The sequence below is a fragment of the Halyomorpha halys genome, unplaced genomic scaffold (genome assembly GCF_000696795.3).
Source record: "Halyomorpha halys isolate HHAL.00 unplaced genomic scaffold, Hhal_1.1 Scaffold1396.1, whole genome shotgun sequence".
Lineage (NCBI taxonomy): Eukaryota > Metazoa > Arthropoda > Insecta > Hemiptera > Pentatomidae > Halyomorpha > Halyomorpha halys.
The window spans coordinates 112135-138512 of record NW_027110330.1 but is presented as its reverse complement, the minus strand read 5'-3'; the positions used below and the strand labels follow the sequence as shown (position 1 = coordinate 138512).

The 26378-nt window shown below is 30.3% G+C and overlaps 1 protein-coding gene across 4 annotated transcripts in view; it reads left to right on the top strand.

The window, feature by feature from the left end:
* The window catches only part of LOC106689570 (protein FAM193B), a 119882-nt gene that overhangs the window by 41578 nt on the left and 51926 nt on the right, over window positions 1–26378 (top strand). For 3 of the 4 annotated variants that reach the window (XM_014434621.1, XM_014434620.1, XM_067048477.1), the window contains exons 7-9: window positions 7817–7924; window positions 15519–15648; window positions 19403–19487. In XM_014434621.1, the coding sequence (XP_014290107.1) occupies window positions 7817–7924; window positions 15519–15648; window positions 19403–19487 (323 nt within the window). The remainder of the gene's footprint in view (window positions 1–7816; window positions 7925–15518; window positions 15649–19402; window positions 19488–26378) is intronic. The other variant, XM_014434622.1, reaches the window with a different exon arrangement.

The following is a 26378-nucleotide window of genomic DNA, read 5'->3' as shown; positions in this document are numbered from 1 at the left end:
TATATAAATCATTATTTTTGTTTTGAGATTCAATCCAAGACCATACCACTTTACCATTGACTAGCTGGTATTCACATAATTCGACTACTTGGATGGATTATTTTTAATTTTTTCCCAGTTTTTTTAGGTTTAAAAGTGTCATGTCTCTGTGTAAATATTTACAACTGCCTATCAGATACATGGATTGTAGTTACTGGGCAGTTAATTTTATTTCACTAAAGTTGTTAGACTTTTTTTTTATATTCTTACCGCTATTAATAATTTTATACTTTTCAGAAGAGAAATCTCTTTTTTAAAAAGAATTATTTATAATAAAAATTTTCTTCTTGGATTTGATAAAATGGTGTCTCCAAAAATACCTGGGTGCACTTCAAAAAGATTTAAGATGAATTGTGGGGAACTAAAGGTTATCCAAACAAAGATACTGACAATAGAGCATAAAACCTAGCAAAATCAGAAAGAATGAGTAAGAAATAACTGTGAGAAGGTAGCAAAAATCATTCTTACTACTTGAGTGATCACAACTGGCATTACAGTTGCGTAGGAATGTAGGAGAGTCCAGTTTTTCAAAGATTCTAAAAAAATGAATATTGGATTATAAAGAAGTGTTAAAAAATTCAGAGAAAACCATATAAGAATCCAGCTTTTTTGTTATTTAGATATTATCTTGCAAATCATGGGCATTTATCTACAAAGGTAAAAGACAAATTCCACAAAAAAAAAAAACATTAAAGAAGTTTAAATATGGCATCATTGAGATTTATTCATGAATTATCAGGAGAGGTAAAAAGAAAAACTCTACCTACTCTGCAAGACTTTTTTCACTGCAACAGTTCATAGAAGAAGGCTTGATCAAAAGAAAAAGAAATGTACTCCCTTTTCAATGTTAAATATTTTTGTTGATTATTAAAAGAACTGGGCAAATAAAAAGTTTCTTCTACCAAAAAACAATAAGCAAAACAGCCCAACAAAATAATCATTGTTACACTATATGGATCATACTTATAATACCTTGAAAAGGTCTTTAGACAGTTTTAATATTTTGAATAATTTATATAAATATAATTCATAGTTTACTAAGGAATGATTTATTTAAATTGTAAGCTTACGTCTCATTAAAACAATCCTTATTTGATTTAAGGCCCAAAACATTTGTCCAGTAGCATTAATATGTTCCTGAATTTTGTTAGTCATTATAGCCTGACTCGTCCAGATGAGACCGAAAGTACTTGAATATTTCGACTTGTATTCAAGTATTCAATTTTAAAGCTTCCTCATGCTTTTATACTTATTGAAAATTATACTTTATGAAGGGTTCCTCCTTTTCAGTTGAGGTTTTTTTGTCTTGCAGAAAGTCAACAAAAAAAGAGTTTTGTTGCGAACTGTCTGTGGAGTATCAAAGGATTTTTTCACAATTTACAGCTTTATTTTTTGTTGATGATATTAAATAGAAAAATAAATAAAATAAAAGATTAAGAATAATATCTCTAAATAAATACTGATTAAACAAAATATGTCGTTAGCAGCAGAAGTGGAGATTTTATTGCTGTCATAAATATAATGAAGATTTGCATGAATATGTAAAAGTACAATCTATAAAAGAAGGAAGTAAAAGTGTGGTTAAAGACTTGAAACAGATATTTTTCTGTTATAAAATTAATCAGTTTGTGCCTACTGTTTAGAAACATGGATGCAAGAATTGACAAGACTTGTATTGTTTCTTGTTCTATATGGATGTGAAAAGTGGTTGCTTGCTTTTAAGATAAGAAAAATACCATAAGGTTATTGAAAATAAAATATTGCCTACAATATATGATTCAAAGAAGGATGATTGACCCGCAAAATTAAGGCTCAAATAACAGAATCGCTTGACCTGATCCTGCTATAATTAAAGTAGTAGTTATAAGGCTTGATGAAATATAATTTACTACTATAAAGGAAATTAAAGTTGAACCAATGGGTTAATGTTTGAAGGTTAGACAGATGTTGATGAGAGGATGGTGGCAGGTTTTCTTAAAAATTTGGTCTTAACCAGAGTTCGAGAGCTGGTGATATTAGCATAAGATCTCTTGGTTCTATAAGCCATTTTATTATTCCACACAAATTTATTTTCTAAACTATTCCTTAATTGATAATTTTTTATCCAAAAAACAAAACTATGGTGTTACAATATTAATACTTAATAGTTTTTGTACCTTACCTCTGTCTTTGTTCCATTGAGCAGAAAGCTTGGTACAGCGAGGAATCATCTATACCTTTAACAGTGCAGACTCACTTGTTATCCTTAACCCTTTTTTACTTATGGTTCTATATTTCTCACTTATTTATGAACCATTCATTTTAGGTTTAATTTTGTCAATAGCAGTAACTTTTAAAAAAAAAAAAAAATTCTTTTATTCCTAATAAGAAGAATCTTTAAGATTTTGCAATTTCTTTAAAAGGACAATAAATTTTTATTGAAATGTTGAAACTAATTCACTACCAATAAAATGTAGATTTTTATGTTTATATTTCAAGAAACTTTCCATATGTCCAAAGACTTTTTCACAAAACTGTATATGTGTATTTTCCACATCGAAAATCTTAGGTGTCAAATAAATTTATCTGTTTAAATAGATTAAATTTATGTACGGAATTTGTTAAGTTCAGAATAGCAATATTTCAAAAGTTGGCGTACGTATATACTTATAGATTATTCCATTCACAAGTTGAAGGGAAAGTTCTCAAAGCTTATGAACTGATTAATTTAAGGTCACATTTTATTATGCCCTGAAATATAGAGTTTTAAAAGTCTCAGTTCTGTATCATTTTTATTTTATTTTATTTTAGGGATAATGATGTGTTACTGAAATTGTCTATCAAGTGTTATATCCATCGTTTATTGTAATTGCAATGATATTGAAAGATAAGTTTCATTCTAGTAAATATTTTCCCCTCGTATTATCTGTGGAAAGCATATTATAGGAATTCACAATTAGTGTTACTACTACATTAGTACATTAGTTTTACTGCCTTCAAAAACAAATAATTGTTATTTGTGGATGAACTGTTAGTGCTAATGATGGGGAATAAGTCCACCTGGTGGTTTTTGAAACAGGTCCTTTTTGACAATTCTGAAGTAACAAGTAGAGTTCTTTTATTGCTAACATCATCTTGTGCCTAATAGAATTCCAGAGGACTGACCACTAAACCTAGGTAAGGTCTGAATCTGAATTCCGCCTGATCCCAGGAGGCTATATGTTAAGCCTGCATAGTCTTTAACATTAGGGGTATTCATGATGTGTTAAATGTTTTACCATCTTAAATGGTGTAAGTATAAGAGCTCCTTGTGGATTTTCTGAGCCACTCGTTTTATAACCTTTCCTTCCAAAACTTCATGTGATTGTTTACTTCTAAGTTTTGATTAAAGCAATTTATTACAACATGCCTATATTGAGTGAAAAGTAGAAGTTATGTGAAAGTTTGGCTACTGAGTGTCTTGTTGATCTTTTAACTTGTTTGGCAGGGAATCAAGAAGAGCTAATTGACAACTGCCATTACATTATTATTATTGCCTTTATTAGTTATAAAAACATCCAAAACAATACTGACAATCAAAACACAAAAAACGAGCAAGTAACTTAACATGGTAACTGGCAAAATGGTGGTGAGCTCAGCTGGTCTGTTGCATGACGTCATTCTCCATTTAACTGACTCACAACCATGTTATATCATTTTAACATGGTAAAAGAAGGAAATATTTCTCCATTTAACATCAGTTTTTTCATTCAACATGCATTAACATGTTAAACTAAAGATCATGAATACCCCTATTGTATGTGTCAGTTTTCAAGGTCTATTTGTTTGTTGTCTCATTGTCCACCATCCCATATTTACTTTAAGACTGCATGGTCTGTTAGTATTTTAAACTTAAGTCAGCATTTTCTTTTCAAACCCAGTAGCCACTCAGTTCTAGAAAGGAAAGATTCTTAAATTAATTGCTTAGCCTTTTTGCTCAGAAATCCTTGTTAAAATTAGATTTTTACTATTAGAAAGTGATCCCATGGCCTTTTTTTACTCTTTTACTCGTTTGTAGGTTACATTAAGAGACTCGAGGGCTTGAAGAGCTGACTGTCCAACCAAGTAGGTTGTGATACCCTCTCTAACGCAGTTAATAACTTTAGGATGTGTTCTTATAGTTAACTAACACTTTAGTTATAAGACCGAAGTATGTCTGCCTAATGAAATTAAGTGAATATCTAAAATCCTCAATGAAGACAGTTGTCCTTATGAACCCATTTGAATCTTTTTATGATATATTTATACATCATACAGAGAGAAGGGGGGTGCGGTCAGCAGTGGGTAAGAATGTTATATAGATGAGTAACATTCTTACCCACTGTGTCATTTATTTATTACTCACATTTATATGTATATAAATAATAATGTTATCAATCTACTACTGTCTTATTCCATAGTCATTAATCAACTAGTTTATATTTTGTTTTTATTTTTTCTCTGAATGAAAATATATATATTGAATAGTCAAGAATATTTTATCTCTTTTTGTTTTTAAAGCCCTGATGAAGACTTGAAAATCAGTTCAAAACATCGGCACAAATAAATAATTCTTTTGTTTATTTGTGTTTTTTTTTGCTGACCGCACCCCCAACCATCTTCTCTGATGTATCTATGGTCAACTATCTTCACCTATTTTACATTTTTAAATGGATATGCCATCCAGCTAAATAAATTGTGGATGAAATATATTGACAAATTAGAAAGTTTATTTATATAATGTTTCCATAGTAACAACAATATTGAAATTCATGATAATTAAAATTCCATTATATATCATAATTTTTTTAAAATTTCAATTAATGTTATTTATATTGTTTTATTATTAAAAACATTATATTAAATAGGTTGCTATGGAAACATTGACATAATAAACATATATGACTACAAGTTTTATATTACCTCTGTATTAATACATTCAATGATAAAATAAAAATGCAATTAATGATTTAAATTTATTATTAAGTTATTCTAGATATATTTGAACAAACGAGAAAACATAAGTTATTAACATAAGAAATATAACATCTTATAATAATAAAAACAACTTAAAATTTAAGAAATAAAATATAAATATTAATTTAAACATCAAATTAAATTTCTATAATTGTTATAAAATACTTGATGGTTGGATCTTGATTAAAGTTCACTGCTGGATGAGGTGACTTCTTTATAGTAATTCCTCATAATTATTTCTGCTTCAGAACTAATTAAATTATTAAATTGACTTTAAATATTTTTTGTCCAAACATTATAATAGTTACTTATCATGATCACATTTATTATAGTTTACTATTTAATCATATTGTCTATTTATCGTAATTAACATTTCATGAGTTTTGCAAACATTAAAAATAACTAGATTTTATTGCAAATAATTTTCTCTAGCGAGATTGCACAATATAATTTCAGTGCCCTCTGAGAAAGTACTGAGACAAAGACTATCATGTCTTCATAAAATATCAGGAAGAATTGTTTGATCTCTTCTTACAGTGCCTTTTACTGGTTAAAAATTTAAACAAATAAATGTCTTGTTTAGTTGTCACTTGCTATCTCTTTATGTTAAAAAATAATTACTGATTAGTTTTAAGCCTTTAAAAAGTTTTTTGACATAAAATAAAACATTTTACAAGTTTCCACGGTTGTTACATACTGTCAGTCATAATTACACTGTGATCGGCATCATTTTATTTAGACTGCACTGTTCAGGTCTCTTAGCAAAAATTGTTCCAATTATCTATTATTTAAATTTCTGAACCAAAAACTAAAAACACATATTTCACTTACAAATGATTTAATAAATGTCATTCATCAACAAAATGCATGAATATGCTAATTAAAATGTCTAATAGTCCTATATTTCAAAAGAATTATTTATAAATCGTAAATAATTCTTAGTTTAGACTTATGAATTAAATTTAATTTTTTACATATTGAACACATACATTTTCTTTTATCATTAAACTAATCATGTTTTCTCCGTACTATTAATATTAACTTTTTCTTATTTTATTAATAATATTAACTTTTAATTTCTCAATTTCCAATGTTGTATGTTCTATTTATGGTAACAGTAAAAACTTTTTGTTTTTATTTAACCATACATATAGGGTGTTTCAGAGTTAAGAGTTCAAACTGATAATAGGTATGTCTGTTAGCACTTTGCTTAAGAGATATTCACATCTAAATATTTGCCTTGTTATGGATTATTTAGGTTATAATAAATAAATTAATTTGTTTTTCAACTACTGTAATAATGAAGTGTAAACACTAACATTCATATTAAATGTTGTTCAGAGTGATTCAAGGTAACTAAGGTATTAAAACAGGCTCGACTCCTTTCTTCCACAGCAGCAGTTGCTGTTAGTTTTGCAGGTTTCAATTAACCTTATTTGTAAGGAATTAAGATTATTGCCTGAGCTTGGATACAATTTTTGTTTAATGTCACCACTAACAAAAAATTCAGTGATTTCAGATCTGGAGAGCATGTCAAAATCAATATCCAGTGCTGTTCGAGAACAGCTACTGTAGGAGAAAGATGCTGAGCCTGTCTTAATGCTCAAAGCAATCACTTTCAAGAACATTTAATATGAATATTAGTTATTTATATTAATTTTTTTTATTATTACATAAATAATTCATATGAATGCAAATCTTTAGACATGAATATCTTCTAAACAAAGCATTAATGTACATTCCTATTTTCAGTTTAGATACTTAACCCTGTGTGTATATGTATAATTTGCTAATTTGCCAATATTTTATTCACATGGCTCTGGATTGAATGCACTATATATATTTGGATGCATGTTGGATTGATGGCTGAAGAGGTAGAGGAACAAGTGGTATTTGAGATAAATTTTACTGATAGAGATGAGTAAAGAATTGAAATCCCTAAAGGTGGTGTCACGATGAATTAAGGATTTTTCTAAAGAAGCATTTCCGTTATAAGAGAGTGGTTATATGAGATAATAGGTTTGAGGTCTTGTATAAAAAAATGTATGTTGAAATTCAATGTGAAAAGAATATGGATAGATTTTTGGTTCTAAAAGATATGAATTGAATAACACTTAGGAGATATTACTAATGAATATTAGTATGAAGCTACCAAGAGAAAACCTAGAGATGATCTAGTTTAATAATTTAAGTAGTGATGTTTTAATAAAAAATAATACCAATACACAAAACATGATTTATGAAAAAAGTTTTGTTAAATCCTTAAATTACTTTGTAATAATAGCACTCTCTGTAATTGTGTTACCAACATTTGTCTGATGATCATGTTTCTTCCCTGATTCCACACTAGTTACCAACTGCTCAGTTTCTATGATTTGTTTTATCCTCAAGGCTTAAGATGGTAGCATTAATTATCCATTGCTTTTCTTTCTTTTTTTTTTTTTTAAAGAGAAAACTTCTTGTTATAATTTACTTTTCTTGCTGTTGATATTGAACTTTTCAAACATTAATAATTTCAGATTCATAAGAAAGTTTCTGAAATTATTAAAAAAAAAACAAGTTAATAAAGTGTAAGATATTTTCTTATGTTTTGAAGATTAGATCATAATTCTATGTCTTGAAATATTGCTTCTCTGAACTCAATATGTGTTGTACTAACACACCGGTGTGTATCTATACTCACCTGTGTATGTATATAAATATATGTATAAATAATAACTCCAATCTCCATTAATAACGACTTACGTGGTTTTTAGACTCAACATTCATACTTCCTTTTTTTTTTCCTTTGTTTTATTTTTAGGGAACATAAAGCAACACTCAATGAGAAGAGGAAATTTCTCATTCATGATTGGGAAGAATTTAAGGCTGCTAAAAGACATGAAAACATGGGGCTTTTTGAAAGACCTATGTATGTATCTATTTTCTCTATATATATCTGAAAAGAGCTTAGATTTATGTATTTCCATGGTTTCATTTTATAACATTGATTTCAAAGTTCATGATTATTATCATTTTTTTTTAATTTTATTAAATCAGGGTAGTGATAAAATCTCCAATTTTAATTAATATGTTGTGGATAAGTCCTTGCCTGCTTGAAGGGTTGAGGTTCTGCTCATATTTATGATGATTCCCTTTTGCTTGCCATGTAATAGTGCAATAGTCACAAGTTTTGGTGTTCAATTGTAGTCCTAGCAGTTGTTCATTTAAATATTTTTAATACTTTTTTGAGGAGTATAATAAATAGTTGTGGGCTTTGACAATCTTCCACCACTGTACCTTGAACAAATGAGAAAGGTTCTTTTTTTTTTATTTATTAATTCTTATGGTTCATTTAAGACTTTATTTGATTTAGTAGCATAAATCTATTCTAAGGAAATATTTATACCTTGAAATCATTCTAAATTTCCTGCATGAGACCCCTGTTGTGAATATGACTTATAGATTTTTGAAACAAAAAAACATTATTTTTCTCCATTCTAATGCTCCACTCCATATAACATGATTGTTTTTTATTAATCTAGATTTATGCTTCAATGATATCTTTCATACCTTATTTTTCATTAAAACTACTCTTTTTAAATAGTCATTTCATCAGGCTTTTTATATTTTCCAATTTTAGAGTATTTCAATAGATTTTATATTATATTTATTATTCCTTGCCAATGATTATACATTACCAGATTGAATATTTTACTTTTTTACGAATTTGTTCGTTTCTACTTCAGATTTATTTTTATTATTTTAGAACATTAATTTCCAATACATCTACTCTTTCATAAATTTTGATTTACAGAGAATAACAAGATATTATCTTCCTGTGAGAATGTTTGTTAGTTACCGGTTCCAGTCTACTGTAGTTTCATAAAAAATAAATCCTAATAAATCCCTTCAAATTACTTTTTTTACATGGAATCTTACATGAGCTCCTTATACAAGATTGAAACAACAAGAAACTGCTTGTAGATTCTAATTTTTACAACCATTACTTGACAATCACTCTAAACTTCCCATTTACTCTAAAAAACAAAGTTACACGAAGATTATGTGGTATATTTGGACATTCAGAATTGTGCTATTTGGCTCTTTGAAACTATCAAATGCCTCCCATATCCAATCCTTACAATCCAAAATCCTTGAAAGAATCCTTAATGCTGTTTATTAAATCACAAATAAAGTTATCCTTATAGACTTTAATATTACGTGTTGTAGATCTGGCCTGAAATAGTTATACCCTCTTTAATTCCAAGTCCTTGTCCACACTAAATCACTAGTTCATTTCCTTTCATGCCCACTAGTCCTGAAAACCCAGAGGCGTCCAGAAATGAGTTGGTCACAGAATCATATAACATAATATAGTCATTGAAATGCTAATAATGGTTAGTTTCTTCCCAAGCTATTATTATGTGTTTTATGCTTACATGACATTTACTTATAGTATTCTGTTATACAATTGTGAATTTCAATAAAGAAATAATAAAAAAAAATTCCAGTTTTCAATGAAATTTATCTACTATCCTGTGGGTATTGAGTTGTACTCTCCTGTTCTTATTCTGATAACCAGTACCTTTTAAATCAAGCAGCCTTATTTTTTCAAAATTTAAAGAAAAAAAAATTGATACTCATTTAACATGGAGATAAATGGGTTAGGCTTGTTCTAACCATATTTAGGATTAATGCAACATTAAAAGATTTAACTTAAGAGGTTGGATACTTTAAACTGACGATCTGAGTTCGGGAGATGTGATTGAACCAAGCAATATTATGTCCAAATTTAGCTTAAAATTCCAAAGTCCTATTCTAAGAAATTAAGTGGTGAGTGATTGTTTTGGAGGTTGCAAATTAAAAACGGACAAAAAAATATGAAATTGAGTTGTAAAGATTCAACATTTTATTTTAGTTAACAAATTTATTCCACTTTAGAGAACAGCTGATTGACTACCAAACCTTGAGTTCATAAACCAGATGGGATTATTAACAATATTTTCAAAGTCCAATTTTATCTAACTATAAATTAGCAGTGTTTTAAACAAAAATTTCAGTTTCAATGATGGCCTAATTGGTTGAAAATTTAAAATTTGAGTCAAATAAATTTACAGAAATGTAGCTGTGTAACCATGAGTGGAGTAACATCAAGTTCTTATGACTTATTAATTTATGTATTGTATTCTAAGGAAATATCAAAGCTCACAATTGGTATAATTGTTTCTAACATTATTAAAAATATAATTTTCTTGTAATATTAATATATATATGTTTTTTGTTTGGCTGTTAGTGAAATAAGTGTTGTTTAAGTGTTTTGTAACTTTACTTTCCCTGTTTTTAAAAATATTCTAGAAAATAAAATGAAGTCATGGTTCTGAATAAGATTAACTGTTAAATTTAAAAAATAAGATTATGGTCACATGCTTAGTGATGAAATTTTGGGTTTCCTGTTAATACCTTGATTGCTGGCTGATTATATTTAAATGGCCATCATGTGGCCCTATATATTTATTTGTATTTCGTCTTTAGGTTTAAGAAAAAATATTATGTGAATTAATTATTAAAATTTTCCTCTATTATTAACTTCATATATTTCACATTTCTGGTAAAGTGAATGGAAAAATGATGGATTACCTCTTGTACATTACATTACCTTTTAAATGTGATAAAACACATTTTATAATTAAAAATTACACACACAATATATCTTTTACAAATGAAAACTTAAACTTTCTGAGGAATCAAAAATCCTCTTTAGAGCAGATGATCTGTTGTCTTTATATTTTTGAGAAGATTCAGACTTATCCATTGTCCCTTCAAAATAACAAAACAATTAGATATAAGTATAAGTATACATAAAGAGAAAAAATATTTAATAAAATGTACTTATTGAAAAATGTATTCCAATTAAGCCAGAAAAATCAGCAGAATGTGGAGCTTTGTGGTTGTGGAGTTGCTGGTCATTATATGTAATTGAATCTATATAAAGAGGAAAATTAAAGATTTGAAAATGGTGTATAAACAATTCCCCAGAGTTGCTGAAACAATACATTTTTCAACAGAAAAAAAAATGTTTTCAATTTTTTTAAAATATGAATAAATCTTGAAGTCTTAATGAGTGCCTATGGAGAGGGGAGCAGTTAGATGATTGGTGTATGGATGGGATGGGCTCTGTGAAGTTAAAATTTGGTTAGCCACATGTGTTGTAGCTTGGCATGCATTGCAAATAACAGCCCTATATACTGTCCTAGCATTCATTGTTTTAATATCAATTTAAGGATTTGGATGTTGGTAATTCTGAAACACTGACATATACATCCCTTTAGGTGTTATTCTGATTGTGGCATTGTTAAGAACAATTGATAATCTGAGAGCTGTTAACATCTGAATTTTATCAATTTCTTGAATTTTTTAAATTGATTATTACTAGCTTGTGCATTATGCTGATGAAAAATACTCACTTATGACTGGCTGAATATCACAAAATCAAAGCTAGTACACACACCCTCTACCCATTGACAATCAGTGGATTGGTTAGTTGAAAGCATCTATTAACCATTATTAAAAATATGTGAGTTGCTCATGTTATAGCTCTGGCATGCACACTAGAAAACTCAACCCATATATGTGCTATGGCCCTGACATTCAATGTAATTCAAAATGCACACTCTCTACCCATTGCCAATCAGTGGACTGACAGAGTTGAAAGCATCTGTAAACCATTATTTTAATTATATTTCATGCTTCCATATGTACATTTTCTTTTATAAATTTTGTAAACATAATGTAAAACAATATAACCCAAAGTTCATCTATTTTCGTGGGAACAATCCATCTCTACCTCTGAATCTGAATTCCCTACATATTATGTTGGCAGATAAAATATTCATCAGATGAGAAAATGGGAGGTTTAATCTGGGGTCAAAGTGCCTTGTGTACTTATCAGGAGACATTATGGATCAATTGGAGTATATATTCTGCTGATTGAAAACCAGCTTTTATTGCCCTAACTCACACCTCCAATTTATATATATTGTTTTTTTTTTATAAGTTTCCTGTTTATAACAAGATATAAATTTCCTTTTTTATTGCTATTACCCAAAGTCCTCATTACATTTCTTTTTCAATTGTCACCTATTGTCAGCAAGTGTCTTCAGTTTATGGCTTATAGTTGCAGTGAGAAATTATTGGGATCTATTCACACCACCTCCTGTGAATTACTCATTCCTCTGTTGCTATATGACCACATCAATTTCTTACCATGATTCACACAACCTTTTCTAGATCTGTAATTCAAATTCTAGAGTTAAGAGTCAATGTGTTGAGTAGGTAGTAATTAATATGTTATTAGTTGTCAAAGTCTGTACAAAAAGTGAGCATATTGCTGATCAATCACTGTTTAATGGTATATTGTGAGCATTAGACTGGACAGTAATTTACCTACTACTTTTTAAATTTAGGTTATTTCCTGACCCTTCTCAATTGGTTGATTGTTAATGTAAAATAGAGATGAAAATTAATTTGCTGGTTAATTATTAACCACCATTTGTGATAAATATTATAACTGACCTGATTAATTACAAAAAAGAATCCACTGTTGAGTTTAATCAAGTATACCCAAAAAAATAATGAAATACTCTTTCGTCGCTACAATTTGTTTATTTGTTTATTATTACATCAATGACCCTCAAGATTTGTCACCAAATCCTATATGGTAAAAAATTCAGATTATGTTGTAATTAGTACAAGATTAACTTATTAAGTTTAAGTCATAAAATATAAAGATGAGATTTTCATCAATTAATATAAAAAAAGCAATAAAGAAAAATATTATAAATAAAAAAGAAAATCCAGGACAATTATGAATTCTATTATAGTGATATAAATATGCACAAATGAAAATCCTAAGTTAAATTCTTAATCTTTACTTTTCAAACAGAATGGAACTAAAGACTTCAAGTTTTTATCTATGAGAGCAGTTTTAAAAGGTTATCAATTGACTGGATGGTATTGATGGTAGATAGTCCAAGTGGCAACTGAAAAAGGTACTAAAACAGCCAGAATAGCTATCAATTTGAAATCGAAATCATAAATAAATAAATAGTTGTTTCAAATAAATAGTTTCTTTTCCTATTTGAATACCTTTCTTAACCATTACTGAGACTATCTTCCTATAAACACGATGATCAATCAAGATGCAAACTATTGGAAAAAAATAATTACAAATTTAATTAATAATGAGCATCATTAATCATGTAGTAAATGACTAACAAATTTACAGAGATAATAAAATATTTATAAAATGTTTAAATAAATCTTAGGAATTTTAATAATAGTAGAATGGGTTGCATTTGTTTTGGGAAGGATATCATTCACTTTTTAAAGAGTTACATTTGTTTTAGGAAGGATATTTATTAAATAAATCAAAAATTCGTATCCATTTTTATCTCAACTCTTTATTTTTCACCAGTCCAACATTTTGGCCATTCTAGCCATCCTCAAGGACATCTTCAATATATTTCTTCCTCACATTAGTTTAAAATTTCTTTTGCAGGCTATTCTGCCAAGGTCATTTTCTTTATTATAAGTTAAAAGCCTATTTTTAAAAATTTAAAATCATTAATATTTAATTTTTCTTATATAAGATTATCCACAATCAATACACTACCATATAAGAAAAATTAAATATTAATGATTTTAAATTTTAAAAAATAGGCTTTTAACTTATAATAAAGAAAATGACCTGGGCAGAATAGCCTGCAAAAGAAATTTTAAATTAATGTGAGGAAGAAATATATTGAAGATGTCCTTGAGGATTGCTAGAATGGCCGAAACGTTGGACTGGTGAAAAATAAAGTGTTGAGACAAAAATGGATACGTATTTTTGATTTATTTAATAAATAATTACCTTGTCTCAAGAAATTGAAATAATATAATTAAAATAGGAAGGATATTTAATTAGTAAATTGCTACATTTTTCTTGAAAAAATTATATGATCACAATATTTTCCTCAACCTTGGAAACAATTGGAAACTAAAGTTTTGGTCACTCTTCTTTTATTTACATAACAGGTGCGTGAAGCTTCCTTTGGCCTGCTTAAGAGCTTCCAACAATTTCTCTCTATCTCTTGCTTTGTTAATTGAGATCCTAAATTACCGAAGATCCTGCCCTAACCTATCTCTCCATTGGACCTTCAGCTTGCCATATAGGCACACACCATCCAGGACAAGTACAACTTACTGGTCACTCTTTTGTTGCTTATCCTCATAACTGGGCCAACTCATTTTGTCTGTATTTTGATATGAGGAGATGCTGACATCATTATAAAGTTAAAACAGTTCTCTGTTTTCATCACCAATTACCATTCCCACATATGGTAATTGGTGATGAAAAAATCCTTAAGCCTAGAAAATTGCGCTTTTAACACAATTCAGCAGATTGATGGCTTTATTGTTAAGGGTCCTTATTTCTACAGTATATGTGACAGCTGGTCTTCCAAGGGCAAGGGTCTTGTACAGCGTAAACTTGGTGCTATGGCTTACAAGTTTGCTTTTAATTAGCCACAAAAGGAAGAAATAGGCTATGTTTTCTACTGGAATTCTTCTCACTTATTCTCCCTCATTTAGGTTATCATTAATCATGGAGCTTATGACTATTTCAAAACTGTAAGATCCGATTCCATGGTGATTCTGCCTGTGAGCCTGCTGTTTTTTACCTAATACCATAATCTTTGTCTTCCTCTCATTAATATGTAGGCTGATCTCCATTGCCATCTACATCTAGTGGTTTATAGGCCATCCTTATGCTCTGAAAGGATCTCCTGATGATGACTATATCATCTGCATAGACTAGAACTTGCGTCGTCATTGTAAATACTGTTCCTTCCTGGATTAATCATTAATCACTTGAACCAGAAACCACCTTGATACTCACCCAGATTTTATTCAACATATGGAAGGTACTTGTTATAAAGGATAATGGAGACAATTGTATATGCAGTGTTAGGCAAATTAATACCTCTATTGTTATTGCATATTGTTGATTCTCCCTTTTTCTTGTATACTAACACCTGAGAACTTCATTCCATTTTTTGATAAGGTCTGCTCTTTTCATATTCGTGTAGAGGGTCCATAAATACCTTGTGACTTCTTGTTTTTTAGTTTTCCCTAGATGTATTCAGTATCATCTGCATCAGGTGGAATGGTTTCCAAGTCATCAATATCCACTGGTGCATAAGATTCTTACATCCATTGTACTAGTGAGTGGAGGAAGTTCAGTATGTATCTGGAAAAGCTTAGGTAGTGTATTGAAACAATGAGCTGTGGTGTAGGCCACCTTTTTGATAAATAAATGAGATTCTGGTTCCAAAGCTGTTAAGCACTTAGTTTATTTTTATGGGATTAACAAATTTAAATCACCATCAATTATATAGAAATTTGTGAAATAGGAATATTTTTTAAATATTTAGAAAAAATAATTATTCTTTAACTGAATACCATTAATTATTATTATTTTTTAGTGGCAATCATGGTAGACCTGGTGTGCAGATAGAAGAACTGCAAGCTATAAATCTTGAAGGTCTTGATCCGGACATACTTGCAGAATCTTGTGAGTGCCATGTTTGTCTGGATGCTTCATCTCACACTCCGGTATGTATTTCCTCTTATTTATTTAGTTGCTAATTTACAATAAAATCAGTGCAAAAGATTATTGAAATCAAATTTGGTTCATGTTTACAGCTATAAAGTTGATTATCTATTAATAATTTTTTCTCTAATGTCTGATTATCATATATGATTAGTTTTTACCTTGTTTTAATTAAAGGGGTATTGGGGTGGGTATGTTACCTTATTATTTTCAGTTATTTAAGGTAGTTGATTATCTATTGACAATTAATCTGCGAACTCTTAAATTACATCCAATGGTACAGGAACCTGAAATCGTGCAAAGAAAAGGAGTTTGTCTACTTGTAAAATATTATACTAGAAGATTTTTTACTTTCAAAAACAGATTAAGGAAAGGTTTAACTGAATACCAAGTTTATAATTACTATAAAAACAAGCTCAAATTTAAAAGGCAATGCTACTGTTTTAGTGACCAAAAGTTTATTTTTTTCATCTAAAACTAGAATATTTCTTTAAAATATTAAGACCAGTTTGGTAATATTCCAACCACTGGAAGTGTTTGAAAAATTTGTGTTAATTTTTTTTTTAAACTTTACGAATTAAGCTTTCTTACTTACTCTGTTGATGATTTCCCCACTAAATGTGATTTATTGGTTCATTCAATTTAATTTTATTATTTCTGAAATATGTTGATATTCAAAAAATAATTTTATTCATAAAGAAGCTTTAAAAAGAACTGCAGCCCCATAATTAATGCTTTCTGCTTTACGTCTCCTGAAAAGTATCGTTTTTTTTCTTACATTACATGTTTTACAGAAACTTTTAATCCTATCTAAATTTGTTTTGAATGAATTTATCTAGTAGAGTATTAAAAATTATGCCATTTATTGCAATTAGCTAACAAAAATTGAGAACTTTATCAATTGATAATGTGAAAATATTTGCAGTCAATTCTAGTAGGATTAAAATATATCTTCAATTACAGATATTGGTTTGTTATTCAAAAGAAATAGGTATCAAAAATATACTTCTTCAAAATCATGAAAAAAATTCGATAAATTTGGTACCCCTGACGGAGTGTTTGTTTTTGACGTAAAAATGTAGAAAATACGGTAATGACTAAAGACAAAGTTAAAAATGATGAGGAGAGTGTCAATGCTTCTGTAGATATATCACTCCAATTACGCACTTGTTAATGTCACTATTCTTCAAAAGTTGTCAATTTAGAGTAAAGGTTAAACACGAATAGCAAATATTGTTTTTAAGTTATTCAATTAAATTTGTTGAATTAATGATTGAAGTTAATGTAATTTATATAAAAATTGAAATATTCCCAATGAAAATGTAAACAATGTTCAAAAAAATAATTATAATCATGTTTTTGTTTTAATAAATTAATTCCAACTAAACTATCCCCTTTTGTAATTAACTCTTTGTAACTAACAATTGTAACTTTTTTTGATTAATAACGTTATCAGTAATTTTAATTTTTGATTTATATATTGGAATTTAAATGAAACAAGATTAAAATGTTAAAGAAATTAAATTAACTTGTCTTTTGTACCATTACTGTATTTTCATGACTTTTTATCAACAGACAACAGAGTGAAAGAAAAAAGTAAAAGATAGAAGTCTTGGAAGTGAAAACAGTCTAACCAAACCTGCAAGAAAAGGCTGCTTGGGAGGGTATGTTGTAGGATTAGTGTGCCTAACAACCCCTCTCGTCCATCCATTGATTTTGGCCATTTTCCAGGACCAAATTTATAATGTTAGGCACTCATTCATTACTAAATTTAATGATCTTTGATTCTTGAAATAGAAATATTTTGCTTAGGAACATGGTTATATAGTTATGAATTAACCACTGATAAAAGTCTGAAAATTATATTGTTTTTTCAATGCTGAAACTTAAGCAAAATTCAAGGCACTGTGCAAAATTAGCATGCTTTTATTTGATGTCTAACAAATAAACTGCTTTCCTATGATCATCTCCATCAAAAATTCTTATTTTATTGGCCAATGAATTTTTCCATAGCATATTTAATTTTATATGCTATTAAATAATTCATATTTTATTTCCATAGATAAGTTGTGTAAAAGAAAAATGGAGGGGCTGGATGGGAGTATTCTACTATTTGATGCCAAATAAAGTGATCAAAATGTTCTGCTTTCCATTAACAGTTCCCAGAGGCTCTAACTTTTACCAGCCCATCAGGACATCTTGCATTTTTATTTTTATAACCTAATCTTCACCAAAGGGAGCATGGGTAGCCCTGGGGTAAGGTACATGGCTATTAACTCCAAGGACCGAGTTCAAATCCGGCTGGACAAAAAATTGTCTTCTATTACACTGTAACTGTGAGTCAACTCCTGTGGGTTCTGGAGCCCTCCTGGGGTACACGCAGTCTCTTAAATTGGGTACCCTTAATTGGGTAAAAATCTGGCGATCAAGCGTGATTCTGACCAAATCACCTCCTTGCACAACTGCTAGAAACAGTACTTCCTTACAAAGTACTGAACTCCTGACCCTTTGTGGGTTGTAGTGATACAGATTTTAATTTTAATTTGTTTTAATCTTCATCAAAACAAAAGTTCAAGCAAATATTCTATTGCCGTACTTTCCTCACATTAGCATGTATTCCAGTTTTTAACCAACAGTGTATATCAGCATAATTTTTATTTATGATAGCTTTTATCTACTTATCTTTTCATTTTTGTGTGATATATTTTTAATTGCCAGATACCAGTTGAATTATTTTATTAATGCTATTACCTTTCTTATTACAAGGTAATTGCTATTAACATTTCACTATTACCTTCTTGTCTGTCCAAGTCAATCTGCAATACAAGAAATTTGTTCCTCCAGTTGGGAGCAGATTCTCACTTGGTGTCTCAATTAGATGATCTGATTATTTTCATACAAATGTTACCAACTTTAGTTCAAAGATCATTCATTTCTTGGTTGCCCCTAGTAATAATTGAAAATTCAAGTGATTGTGATGATTAGAAGATATTCATTGCCTTATCTTTAATTATTATTTTCTAAAATTCAAGTATTAAATTTTATGATCTCATACATGAAATTATACTTTTGTCTCTAAATAAAGTAAAATTACTTGATTCTAAGCCATGTATACTTTTATGATGCTGATCCATAAATATATTTCAAACAATATATATCTGTATCAATATTAATATCTTATTTTGATTTTTTTTAAAAATATACAATTTTTTTTCCACTATTTTTCTCATAATTATGACATTGAGAAAGTCCATTCTGGATTTATTTCAAAAAATAAACTATTGCTCCTTGTCTAATTGATGTTTGTGTTTGCTACTATTCATATTTTGAACTTAATTAATTTTATTGTTTAAATCATACCTTCTGTCCTTCCTACATTAGTTGGAGTATATAAGAACATTAATCTGAAGAAATAAAAAGCATACCTTACTGTTAGATATACACATTATTGAAAATTAAAAATAAAGCATATGTAGGAAGTTCTTTCGTAATTTTATGCTTTAAAAATAATTTATAGTGTTTCATATGGTCTTAAAAATTGTGTTAAATGATTTTTTTAGTAGATTTTTCTCCATTTAATATTTACTAAAGATTGCATTACTAATAAATATTTTTCATAATCAAGATATAGTAATTATTTTGTTTAAGTAAAAAAAAAAAAACCCTTAACCTGTTAACTAACTTATAGTTGAGTAAATTTGTATGGGTTTTAAGGAAAAATATTAATTAGTTTTAATCACTAAGTTATTGTTTTAGGTTGAATTAATTGAACAAGTAATTCCTATTAATTCACACAGAGGGGGATTCCATTTATATCCTCATATTCATGGAACAAGAGGAGGTATGAATTTGTCTTAGAAACTGCATGCCTTAGTTTTTTAAGTGAAGAGGATAAGGCTTCTTATTTATATTTATAACTACTATCCAGTTTTTTTTTAATTGCCTGTATATTTTAGGATTTAATATGAATTCATTGCATCAAAATATCAAGTATTATTTTTTGAACTATGTAGTACATGTTAGTCTTTTTGTGGTTGTTGAGGATTGATTTTTAAAAAATAAATGCATGTGAAATGTATTAGAATGGACTTTATCCAAAAAGATTTTTAGTTAGTAATTTGATTTGTTAAAATTACATTTAATGATTTTTGTATTCATTATTGATAATCTTACATGTAGGTTCTCCATCTCTATGTTTTATTACATTTATAATTATTTGAGTCAATCTAGCCAAGTAGTCGAAAATAAAATAAGTTGGTTGGTTGTCCATTTTTAATTTTTTTAAAATATTTTGTATGTTGATTCCTCCATATTTCTAGAGATACAAACAGTTAGGGTTTTATTTTTTCTTTGAAAATTTAGACCTGGCAGTCATTTTTCTTCAGCTACACAGACCAATTTCAGTGAATGCAAGCATTTGCGGTTTCGACGATAGCCCAAAAACCATATGACTTAAAAAAATACAACTAATATTTCTGGTAGGACTGGAGTTAAAAATATAGAATTCACATAAGTTACAATGTTTTGGAAGAGATTCATAGAAAATAAAATCATTATTTATGTATTTTTGGCCCAAGTTTGTTTACTGTTATAATGGGGAAACCATAGTAAGAGAACTTAACATCAGCAAATCTTAAGTTTTAATTGGACCATAGAATAATTTTTTTAATTATTAATATTTTTCTAACAAAAAAAATATACTTTCAGAATTATGAAATAATGAAATGTACCTAATTTTGTTTCAGTCAATTAATTTCATACAATTATTTTATTGTTAATTGAATTGTTATAAGACTGTTTTTTTTCCTTATTTATAGAATTTAGCTGTGATTTTTTTATAATACTATAGCAATACTTCAATAATGGATTTGTAATTTTCGTATTTTGGATTCCATTTTATTAGCAATTTTGATGTATCTTCAAAAAGTTATTTATTTTTTTTTTAAATTATTTATTTCAGTATTTATTTAAGTTCAATTTTTCTTATTAATTCAAATCGAGCTAACTTTCTTAAAACTTTGTTTACTAGTACCCACACTACGTCATTAACTAATTTTTTAATGATATTCCAGGTCCTCAGGAATGGAAAAATGAACTAATACATCATTATTCCCAAGGTTAATAGAACATTACTTGGTAAATTAAATTGGTAAATCCTCAGATAGAAGTAAGGATTTTATCTGCCCTACTCCAAATATACTGTAACTTCCAAGATACCATAAGTTAAGTAAATTTAAGATACTTAACTTCGGTCTTATCAGAGATAATTAAGATCAAATTAAAAAAATAAAATAAAATAAAAATTCATAAGCAACCAAGAATATATTTAGTATGAATGATATTTATTCTGGTTGATCTATTATTAGATTGCTTACCCTCTACACGAAGAGCTGAATAGTTTATAGTACTTCTCATAGGAAAGATAGTTTGATAGAATTTTTTTATTTTCGAACATTAAAGCTTCAGGTCAGTTTTTATCATATCAGGAGTAGGAATAAATTAAATGTACTAAGGATAAGTTTTTTCAGCTTAAAACATTACTTTCAAATTAGTGTTTGTTGGATCTTCTAAGTTATATAGTTTTTGGGCTATTGAGAAAATGGCAAATGCTTGTATTCACTGAAATTGGTCTACACAGCTGAAGAAAAATGGGTGCCATTTGTAAACTCTCATAGAAAAAATAAATTATTCGACTGTTTTTTTTGTTTTTTTCTAGAAACATGGAGGAATCGAAATACAAAATATCAACAAAATTAAAAATTGTCAAGGAACTATCCTTGGACCACTTCATATGAATTAACCTATTTCAAATGTAAATATTATGGTTGGTTTTGTTATAAGTTATTGTATGATTGTTTTTGATACAATTCATCAAATAATTTTAATTGATGTTCACTCTATTCAAAAGAAATATGTTTTAATTCTAAAGTTAGTTTATACATATAAACAAATAAACATTCGATTTAAATAAATTAATTTATAGTTATTTACTCATGTATCTTCATTGGATTCACTCTCTAGGTTAGCAACTTTTTTCTGAGGCCAATACCGTAAATTTATTATTGCACTATTCTCCATTTTCAAGGCTACAAGATCTCTGTTATACACAAAACGTACTCATTAATACAAAATTCACTTTCATACCAGAAATACCCTTGTATATCTATATTTTATACCATTGATCTATATCCATTTTATATGATTTCATTCTTGTTATTTTAAAAATTTTAAGACATTTCTTTCTTTAAGTAATTGTTATTATCATCTCTTGATGATTGAAACAACATAAACCTAGTTCTCCCATCAAACCCAATAACTAAGTAAAACTAAGATGATAATAGTAATAATAATAATAATAATGATAAAGGGTTATTAAACCCGAAGGTTCGATGCTGATACCCCTAATCACTCTACATACATCCCTCCAGCGACACCTGTTCAAACCAAATCTATCAGTTCAGTCTTGACTCAATCCTCACACTTACTCTCCAGTCTACCCCTTGGAAGTTTACTTGTCGGTTCTGTTTTTATTAACAGAGATCCGTTATTGAACCAGATTGTAGATACATAGATACCAATATTGAACAATATGTCAGAAAATATTTATTTTCGCAATAAGCACATCACACTAAGCAATTTCGAAATAGAAAAATAACAACCATTTCCCACCTTTTATCTCACTTTTTTATTATTTTCCCATCACTTTCTGTTAAAAATTTAACATTAATTTTTAACTATAAAGAAGATGGTCAGATTTGCGGTCAAAAAGGGCAAAGATAGTTTTTAACGATTTATTATTCATAAATAGTGGATATTTTGTAGTCCTGACCATCTTCTTTATATTTGAAATTACATGTTTATGTATATATATGTTATGTATACACACCAATGTTTCACTCCACTACATTTTTTTTGTGAGGTGAAATATTAAAAATTAATATATATATAATTAAAGTGAAACATTGGTGTGTAGTAAAAAGTTTTTATACTATTTTGAGTCATCCCTTTTCAATCCAAACCATCTTCCTTAATTTATTACTCAGGGTCAATTAATAATTTTCTAATACTCCAAAAGTGGTAAAGGAATACTGATATTGAACATTGTTAATAATAGAAAATAAATATTTGATGTATTACAGATATCTTATAACCTGAAGATGGAGGGAAAGCCCCCAAAATGTTACTGTTATATAAAATCACGATTTTTCAATAATTATTTTCAGGAAGTTTTTTCATCAAATTGCTTAATCAATAAAAATGGAAAGGATTATTTAATCATTAAATAAAAAATATATAATAAATATGATTTACTTTAAAAATTTTAACTAATTAACCTTACATTTTAAAATCGCTACTTATAGGAAAGAAACTTGATAGTAGATAAAAAAGGCAGCTTAAACCCCGTAATGGTGTGTACGGAGTGATTATATCCCCCTATATAGCCTTGACATTGCTACATCCGGTTCCAATCCCTTGTCGATCTGATATAAGCAAAGATGGTCACTCAATGTGCCATGAAGCCGCTCTATGCTTCCTCTGCTCTTGGGGTGCCCTGGTGTGTTGAGATGCCATGTTACGTCCAAGTCCTTCATTTCTGTTCGAATCATGGCATTGTCGAATTCTCTGCCTGAATCTGATGAGATACGCGCTGGAACTCTGTAGAATTGGAACCACAATCGGAGAGCTGCCAACACTGCTTCCGACGACTTGTCCTGCACATGGTGCGCATTGGCACCTTACTGAAGAGTTCAACTATAGTGATTTGTTTTGCCGTGATGATACACAACAGTCACTTCTCTCTAGCATTTGTCTTCCCGATCGGTTTCCACCATCAGCTTACATTGGGCGAATGTCCTGTCCATTCCTATGTGTTCATCACACCATAGCCGCTTAATCTTCTCCCAAACGGTTTCATTTCCCACTTACAGGTGACACTTTTTTCCAGGCTTAGAAGCATTATTCAACGTTCTACAGATCTGGTCGTTTTTGACGCCTGGCTGCGACCAAATCGTCGTGATATTGCTCCTCCCATACTTGCTGCACTCAACTTTGAGCAATCCAGTGGTCCTCATCTTCCATACAATCTGCCACCTCTTGTTGGTTATTATGTCCTCCAGTTCCTCCATATCTACTGGTCTTCCTTCAAGCTCTCATTAGATGAAGATCATTTTCCATTTTCCTCTCTCGGCATCCATTCTCGTAGAAACTGTCTCACTCCTAACAATTCCCTTTTGTCTTCTTCCAGGGCGTTCACAGTTATGGCTTGAGATAACCAATAAGCTACCATATTTTCTTTATCTGGTTTATATGTGATCTCCATATTGTACTGTTCCAATAACTCTTTCCAATGTTAGACTCCTTCAATTTTCCCACCCATCGCAGGGGCCTATGGTCAGTGTGTACTTTAAACTTTCTCCCGAACACATAGGGCCTAAAGTGGTCAACAGCCCACACTATTCCCAAGAGCTCTCGTTCCAGCGCACTGTATCTGGTCTCCATATCTGTCAGGCTCCTACTGGCGTATGCCACTAGGCGATTTCCTCCTTCACCCTCTTGAGACAACACCGCTCCCAGCACATACTCACTCGCATCTGTAGTGATAGTGAATTGCCAAATGAAGTCTGGGAGGGCAAGCGCCAGCTCCTGCTGCAGCTTCTCTATGCACCGCCTGATATTGTCTTTCACCATCAGATTGATGATCACCTTCCTGCCTTTCTTCAGAAGGTCGTTGAGTGGGAGGAGGTACTCGGCCATTTCTGGCACAAATCTCCGCCGGTAATAATTTAAAGTTCCCAGCAATCCCCAAACTCCCTTCACATCTCTAGACACTGTCATCTTCCGGATAGCTGGGACTTTATCTGCATCGGGTTTAACTCCTTCCCTGGAAATCGTGTGTCCCAAAAAATTTATTTCTTCCTGCCCCAACGATGATTTCTCTCCCAATAATTTGAGCCCAAATTGCTTAATTCTTTGGAATACACTGTGTAAATGCTGCATGTGTTCTTCGTTCTTACTGAACACTAGAATATCATCCATGTAAATCTGACAGACAGATTTGTCAGTACCTCTCAGAAACTCGTCCATCAGGTGCTGAAAGATTATGGGGACATTTTTGAGACCAAACGGCATCCTTGTAAACTTGTAATGGTCTCTCTCAAATGTGAATGCCGTCTTATGTTGATCCTTAGGGTGTATTTTTAGTTGATGATATCCAGCCTTCAAGTCCAGAGTGCTGAATACCATAGCTCCGCTCAGCCTTTCCAAGATTTTGGGGATTTTGAAGATCTTCAAATTTGGGAATCGGATACTTCTTATCTATGGTATTCTCGTTTAGCTTCCTGTAATCTATTACCACCCTATACTTAGTTTTACCAGGCACGCTCTTTTTTTTCACTGCCCACAACAGACTAATGTAGGGGGAAGTACTGTCAATAATTATTCCCTGGTGTTTTAAACATTGCAGTTCTCCCCATATGTGGTAACGTAGCACGTGCAGGCTTTCAAATTCAAGCGGATGAGGAAACTCCCTGGAGCATGATTAAGGCGAAATTGAAGAAGGCATTTGGAGGAGGACGATATACCCCAGAAGAGGATATATTTATGATGATTAGGGAGACGAAGAAACTGAGACAGTCTAATGGGCAGTATGCTGCTGAACTCCTGGCACGCTACAACAGAATCAGCGATAAACTCAGCAAAATGATGGAGACAATCCAGGTACAGGGTTGGATGTAATTCCTATCCAATGTACTAAAGATTTAGTAGGCAAAGGAGCTGGTGAAGAAGGAGGGAATGCCGAGAGAGCGCTCCTTCGTAGGGTGTGCCTAGGAACTAATTGACACCAGCGCCAGAGAGGAAGAGTCTAATACCTGAACACCTGCTCGACCGTGAGGATGCTCAGGCTTTAAGGGTAGCAGTCATCTGCTGGGTGAAAAGAAGTATCCTCAATCAAATTCAAGCGGATTGAGGATACTTCTTTTCACCCTGCAGACGACTGTTACCCTTAAAGCCTGCGCATCCTTACTGTCGAGCAGGTGTTCAGCTTTCTTCGCTTCAATTCGGCCTATTAGCTGATCACCCCTTTTAAAAAGTTTAATTCTCCGGTCTCTCCTGTGAATTTTTCTATCCGAGTCCGACACCGTCTTCCTCAGTTCCTGGACGGTTGCCGTACGGACCTTAATCCATTCTACTTTCGTGGCATGAGCTTGCGCTGAAGAGACTTCCAGTAATGCCTCCATCTCCGGGTTGACTGCAGCTACAGGTGGGTTGTCTGCTTCTAGAGATTGGTTGGCTACAGCTGGAAGTGGGTTGGTGATATTCTGACCTTCAATGCTTAGAACTGCTGCTCTCACCATTCCGTTACCTGCCATTAATCAGAGAGAACGAAGAAAAAGAAAAAAAAAATTATTCTTCAGACTAAAATTTGTTCTGATATTCAAAGATTCTAGGTTTCGACACTACTTAAGTATCGGCGAAAGCAAAATGTCAAAAAAGAGAAGAAGGAATAAGATCTGACATCCTTGAACTGCTGTAAAATACTGGCTTTATTGTGTTCAGTACATCTCTTTATATGCATTCGATCAGCTGATCCCCTCAGTCAGCTGACATCGAAGTAACAGCTGACTCAGACTGTAACTTATATATTGTAATAATTTTAAAAATATAAAAAATAAAATAAAAAGAATTTTGATTCTTTTTATAACTTTCTTCAAATATAAGAGAGATAACTTGG